This window comes from Galeopterus variegatus, unplaced genomic scaffold (assembly GCF_000696425.1).
Source record: "Galeopterus variegatus unplaced genomic scaffold, G_variegatus-3.0.2 Scaffold6226, whole genome shotgun sequence".
NCBI lineage: Eukaryota > Metazoa > Chordata > Mammalia > Dermoptera > Cynocephalidae > Galeopterus > Galeopterus variegatus.
This window is the reverse complement of record NW_007732337.1, coordinates 25,421-32,919: the sequence shown is the minus strand read 5'-3', so window position 1 is coordinate 32,919 and position 7,499 is coordinate 25,421. Positions and strand designations below refer to the sequence as shown.

Here is a 7,499-nt window from a genome sequence, read left to right as displayed (position 1 = left end):
CTTTAAGTTTCAACAGCAGTGAGGCCACCTCATTCTTCAACATTCTCTGACACCGTTTCCCATCACTCTCCTCTTGCTCATTCCCCTGCCACACTGGCTTCCTTGTGGGCCTCAGGTCTGAAAAAAGCATCTTTCTATAGGTGTTTACACTGGACATTCCCCCTGCTGGCCACATATATTCCCAAATATCCATGTGGCTCCTGTCTTGTCTTCTTTGAGGTCTTTGTTCAGATGTCACCTTGTCTGCTCAATTTCCCTGAATATACAAGAAAATAAATAAATAACACCTCATCCACTCTCTCCGTTTTACCTTCTTTCTTTTACTTGATAGCCCTTATGACCATGTAAATAATATATATATATATATATATTGCTTTCATTCTTTCTACATATTTTACTGTAGAAGTCTTTGTTGTTCTATACTGTTTAGTCATGGTTTAGACAGTGCCTGGAACATGGAAAATAACCAATGATTATTTCTCAAATGCTTGAAAAATTAATTATCAAAATTTGGGGGCCCGGACCCGTGGCTCACTTGGGAGAGTGTGGCGCTGGGAGCGCCAAAGCCGCCGGTTCAGATCATATATAGGGATGGCCAGTGTGCTCACTGACTGAGTGTGGTGTGGACCACACCAAGCCAAGGGTTACGATCCCCTTACCGGTCACAAAAAAAAAAAAAAAAATGAATACATGACCTCTTGGGAAAAGGGTAAACATAGGACTGGAATTCCTAATCAGACATGGGATGAGGAATCATTTGAAGGGGGACTGATTAGTACACATATACAGAAATTAGTGTCCTAATTATACAATATAAATTATAACATTTCTGATAGGTTATTAATGAATGTTTTTTCAAGTTGTTTTTCTATCTCTTCTTTTGTGTTTTTTCATTGTTTTTGTTTTTTCCTTTTGCAGTCACCTCCACCATATGAAACCAGAGAATGACACACAAATTTCAGTATTTCCTCTTCTGGGAATTTTAGAAAAAACAGAATTACAACCCTTCCTCTTTGGGCTGTTCCTGTCCATGTACCTGGTCACTTTGCTTGGAAACCTGCTCATCATCCTGGCCATCATCTCAGACCCCCACCTCCACACACCCATGTATTTCTTCCTCTCCAACTTGTCCTTTGTGGACATCTGTTTCATCTCAACCACCATCCCAAAGATGCTGGTGAATATACAGACACAGAGCAAAGACATAACCTACACAGGCTGCATCACCCAAATGTACTTTTTCATGCACTTTGTTGGATTGGACAGCTTCCTCCTGACTGTGATGGCCTATGACTGGTTTGTGGCCATCTGTCAACCCCTGCACTACATGGTCATCATGAACCCCCGGCTCTGTGTGTTCCTGGTTCTGGTGTGCTGGATCATGGGTGCCCTGAATTCCTTGTTACACAGTTTAATGGTATTGCAGCTGTCCTTCTGTACTCACTTGGAAATCCCCCACTTTTTCTGTGAACTCAATCAAGTGGTCCATCTTGCCTGTTCTGACACCTTCCTTAATGACCTGGTGATGTATTTTGCAGCAGCACTGCTGGGTGGGGGACCCCTCATTGGTATCCTTTACTCCTACTCTAAGATAATTTCCTCCATATGCAGAATTTCATCAGCTCAGGGGAAGTATAAAGCATTTTCCACCTGTGCATCTCACCTCTCAGTTGTCTCCTTATTTTATTGTACGATCCTAGGAGTGTACCTTAGTTCTGCTGCAACACACAACTCACACTCAAGTGCAATAGCCTCAGTGATGTACACTGTGGTCACACCCATGTTGAACCCCTTCATCTACAGTCTGAGGAATAAAGACATAAAAAGGACACTGAAGGACTTTTTGGGACAGAAACTAGGAAAGAGCCAATTGTCCTGTGGCTAAATATGTGCACCTGATTGCAGAGATTAAAGGCTCAGAGCCAGAAATTGCAATTATTTAGCTAGATCATGGATGTATAAATTGCTCTCTTTATTATATCCAGGAATTTCAATTTCTTTTATTTGTTTGCTTTGTAAAATGTAAGCAATTTTCATTTATTAAGCTTTCTTCCCTGTCAAATATACAACACTTCTCCTTCATCATTTTTCTGCTCTCACAAAGTAATTTCTATTGTTGGATCACAAACAATTCAGAGATTCCCATGTTTCTCATACAGTGACACAGTTACACTAGTTTTATGGGATAAACTATACCTATCAACTAAGGCCATTTATAAAATCCTATTGTAGAAGAATTTCTGACACCACAGCTTTTCAATTTCATGTCTATCATTCATTTCTACATCGCTGCCCTGAATTCTCTTTCTGATAATGTCGACTTTAACATACCAGGCTGTTTAATAGCTGGTCATGGGATTTTATGCTCCCATTGAGATCCTGTTCTGTTATTGCTCAGTGTCCACAGCACTTATTCTATTTTCTGCACAGAGTATTTCAGGCACACTCTCTCTTCCATGATATTCTACAGGCCAAACAATTAAAAAATCTTAAGTTTAGCTCAGATTCAAAGGTGGAGAAACAGACTCTACATATAATTCTGAGGAGCTTCACAGTCACATTGTAAAAGACATGGATACATTGCATCTTCAGTAGTAGGAATAGAAGTTGTAGCAAACTCTTTGGAATATTTTTGTTTGGAGTCATGTGTGGTCCCTGTGCACAACTGCAAGTTAGGGTGCTGGGACTCAAATGCTCGTTAAAAATGTGCCTGCTCATGCCTTTCATAGACAAAAACAAACAAACTAAAGCCCATGTCAAACATTTAGAAAATGCTCATAGAGGAAAACAATGGATAATGTAAGTCAGACCCAGGAAGAAAAGAATACTGTGAGCAAAAAGTCCTGGAGAGAATGATATACACCTCTGGTTTCCAAGATGTTTCCAAAGACAGATAAATAGCAGAAAATAAATTCTTTCCCATTTTGACTCCCTCACTCATGGGAACCAAACTGCTCAGAGAATAGAGTAAGAATGGAACCACTAATTTCATGAGAATTCAACCTCTGAGGCACAAAAAATAGGAAATAAGCTCCTTACTCCTCTTGCCTGTGACTCAACATTCGCAGGAAGGAGGGAGGTTAACTGGACCCTTGCGGAGGACTTGTGCCTGATGCAGCTTCTGTCACCCAGAGCAGAAAGGACCCAGGGAACTACAGTCTCAGCAGCACCACTGAAGCACCTGGCATTGGAAACAGGTATGGAGACAGGCAGAGTTCTTACAGGAAAAACTTCAGTGGTAAAAACTGTGATAATGTGTTGATGAGAGTCCATCCATACAAAGCACGTTACACAGTGAATTCCTGTGTCACTCTCTATTTCTCTTTCTCTCAGATTCCTCTCATCTTGATTCCTCTCTCTTCTGGAACACAATTCTGAGGATGTCTTACCTTCCTAATAGAAATGGACCTTCTCTTAGCCCGCAGCATCTCTCCAGAGTTTGTACACAATCATCTTAGTCATTTTCTGTAGTCATTACAAATGCTTTTATATTTCCCTATCAAAGATGCTCCTGTATTCTTTTATCTATAATGCCTTATTCATTCATTCAATCATCCACTTAAAAAGCATTTCCTGTGGTTCCACAGAGTAAACACTTGCAAGCCCATTCCATGCATCTTCTGACATTAGCTTACTTAATATTCCTGTGTCTTCATTTTCCCATTTGCAAAATGGAGAAAACAGTGTTATTCAGTCCTTAGAATTAATGTTAGGATGACATTAAAGGAGATCATGTGTGGGAAGTTTTTAATAGTCTCTAAAATGAGTAGGCACCTATTCATATTAATTATCATCCCTTCATTGCTGTACATACATTTTTATTTGTTAAACCAAAAACATATATACTGGTGATGATAATATAGGCTAAGGTATATAAAGCATACCAAAAGTGCTTGACTTATGGAGTTCCATAGTAAATTTTAGTTATTATTACTCTCATTTGTGGAGAATTTACGAGTTTCCAGCCCTTGTTCCAGGAGTTTTTTTTTTTTTTTTTAATTTGAAATGATCACCACCTATTTTCTAAGAGATTCAAACATTCACAGGAATGCTATCTTTTTCTCTTGTACCCACATTTTGTTGATTTTATTTTCAATAATTTATATTTATAGAAAAGTTGCAAAGAGAGGACATAGGACCCTTAGTGATGAAAGTGTTTGGAACTAGAGAGATGCAATTGTTGCAAAACATTCTGAATGTACTTCATGCCACTGAATGCCACATTAGAATGGCTACAGTTCTCTCTGTACTTGTTTTGTATCAACTGCCTTACTAAAATGCTCAGATGCAATAGGTTTCCAGCCACCAACTCACCACCTGCAGCCATCATCTGAAAACAATGTTATGTTGCCTTTTCAACACGTAGGTTTCATTTCTTTTTCCCCTTGTATTTCATTGATTGGAACTTCCAGCGCACAAATAAACAATTGCTGATAATTAACTTAATTTTCTTCTTTAATACTTAAAGGAGAATTCTGCTATTGCTCCTGTCACAGGGGTCCACCCGTGCATTTCTCTAGGTAAGTTTTGCTGTTCATTTAATTTCTTCCTTGGTTACTGATGTGTTATCCTCCCTCCTGAATGAGCTTTGGACACACATGTTTTCAGAAATAAGTTTGTGTTTGAAGACATTAATCCTTCTAACATGAACTTATAAGTAATATCATCTACAGAAGTTGAACACATCTCTATGTGCATTTTTGTCATTCATAAATCTAGGTGTTTCTGTTCTTTCTCACTTTTGTTATTTCTTCTCTTAGACTTCTGTCTATTTTTGTTTATTCATTTGTGTATGTGAAAGAATTAGCTATGAAATTTATTTTTCAGTTCTAGTGTCTTTCTTCTTTTTAGTGCATTTATCTTTTTTTTCTTTATGTGCTTTCATCTTTACCTGCTAATTTCTGCTTTAACTCTTTGTTTTGTAAAATTTTTATTTTTGATACCTTCAAATTTTGAGATTTTTATTTTATGAGGATAGACTACATAGGTATTCACTTGCAATTATTGAAAAATATGCTAGAAAATGAATCTAAAAATCAACGTTAATATTACCACTCAAAGATGATCCCTGTTCATATTTTGGTGTACTTTGTTGAAGATAATTTTTCCTGTGCAATTATGTGTGTAGTTAAAAAAATCTATATGCTGGGGCCGCCCGGTGGCGCACTGGATAGTGCGCCGCTTGGGAAGCGCGGCGGCGCTCCCGTCCGAGGGTTCGGATCCCACGTACAGACCGGCTCCCGCTCACTGGCTGAGCGAGGCGCGGGAGCAACGCCGAGGCTTGCGATCCCGAGGCTTGCGATCCCGTCGCCGGTCCCCGGTCCGGTACGGGGGCAACACTGAGGGTTGCGATCCGTTGCCGGACACGGAAAAAAGACAAAAAAAAAAAATCTATATGCTGATTTAATTTCTCCAGCCCCGAAAAGGCGACCAAGACCCTTTTATTAGCATTATCTGAAATATTTCTCTTTCCGCATCATGGAATTTTGTATTTTTAACAAAAAAAAAAAAGAGAGACATCTTAATTCCCTCATTGAAAAGGGTATCTTCATTTTAATATTACGTTCTCAGATTAAACAATTTTTACATTGCTTCACATGGGTCTTTAATATTTCTATGCCTTTTTCCCAGCAATGCATTATTCTGTCTATGAGTTATAATTAAGATTTTAGAGATTAAAGTTATTAACTTTTATCACACAAATAGATTATTATTACATTCTAATTTTCTGCATGGAACTATTTTTATTTCAGAAGTTTAATTTATGGTTCCAATTATTGATCTATTCTTCTGTTTTTTCTACCAAGACTTTTAATTTCAAAGGAAAAAAATTACTTTGAAAGGTTATACATATCTATGCATAAATTTATTATGTTTACATATTTAATTAAATTTCCTATAGATAGCTAATGTAGTCCCCTGTTCTACATTTCATGTTTGAAATTTATTTACAAATATGTAGATGAGATTTAAAATTATTTTTTGATATAGTCATTGAACACTTATTCATACCATTTTTAGACCCTTAAGAGTGTCCAGAAATAAATACAAGTTAACATGATAAAAGAATTTTATATTTTCATCATGATGAGCATAATATTAAATTATAAATCTCTAGGGTTATTCCCTTAGGGGGGGAAAAAAAGAAAAATAAGAATTCCAGCTCATCATAAATTTTAAGAGGGTTTTGAAATTTCAAACCAGTGAAAAAGACAAAGAATAGAAATAAATGTTATTAATTAATATTATGATGACAAAATACATAAATATAAAATTATGAAATTAATAAAAAAACACCAGAAAATTAACATCACACCTTATCAATTTGTAAAAATCAAAATCTTTCATAATATAATAGCAATGACAAAGATAATGTGGAAAAATATCATTCATAATAACATTAAGCCTAAGATACACTAAAATACTATTCACAAAAAAAAGAATGTATTTTATATCTTTAAAAAACTGCAGGGAAGTTTACTCATATATGATTGAAATATCTAGAGGAAAATGCCTGGTTATTTGAATGGGAGTCTGAACAGAATAAATATGTCTGCTTTATTCCAAATTAGTTTATAATTTTAATGGAATATCCAATAAAATTAAGATGCTATTTTTCTTGTAATGAGGATAGGTGATTCTATAGTTCACCTGTGAGAATAAATGGAAAGAGGAGTAATATTATGAAAGATAGAACTAAGAAGAGATGGGTTTCTCTACTCAAATTTTAAGCATATTATGAGGATAGAAAATTAAACGTATAAAACAAAAGATTTGACAGCCTACTTAACAGTTATGACACAGATAATCAGTTACAAGAATGTGAATAAGGAAGTACTGTAATTTTTAATAACTGAGAGAGGCTATTTACACATAATCCTAAAAGAAAAAATATATAAAATTAAAATTAATCCAAACGTTATTTTTTCTTAAAAATCTTTTTTAAAATGTCCAAAAATGTGCAACTTTTAAATAGCCATTTCCTTTGGGTGGAATACTTTAATCTGATGAGAATCAGAAAATGAAAAATGTACAGAAGATTCTCTGCTATATTTAAAAACTCTAGGATTTCGACACTGACACATTTTATTTTCCTTAAAGGTATATAAAGAAATTGGTAATAAAATTAAAACAGAAACAGTGATTCATAATAAGAGTGGTGATTAATCATTTTTAGCAGAAGCAGCATGCAAGGTCCAGAGGATTTAACTACTCTACATTACAGAGACTCAGCACAATAACAAAAAGCGCCTTCCAATGATTGAAAAATCTGCCTAGAATTAGGGAATTTTCCTTCCACCATGCATTAGGCAGAAAGGGCAAGAGCAGCCCCAGGGATGCTGTGGGAGGGAGCGCTGCTTAGGAATGTGGGCGAGCACTGCAGCGGTGGTGTGCAAACAGTGTGTGCCTCAGAATTCCTGAGAGGGCTTGATAAATCACAGTGCCAGCTGTACCCAACAGGGCCTGACGATACACATTTCTAACAACTTTCCAAGTGG

General features: G+C 36.3%; 1 protein-coding gene across 1 annotated transcript; it reads left to right on the top strand.

The window, feature by feature from the left end:
- The first annotated feature begins 931 nt into the window (after positions 1-931).
- LOC103606007 (olfactory receptor 7A17-like) lies at positions 932-1,885 on the top strand. Its single transcript, XM_008590601.1, has one exon. The coding sequence runs from the start codon at positions 932-934 to the stop codon at positions 1,883-1,885; it is 954 nt and encodes a 317-aa protein (XP_008588823.1).
- The last annotated feature ends 5,614 nt before the right edge of the window (positions 1,886-7,499 follow it).

Coding starts and splice junctions, on each gene's coding strand:
- LOC103606007 (XM_008590601.1), top strand. CDS start 932: ATGAAACCAGAGAATGACACACAAATTTCAGTATTTCCTCTTCTGGGA.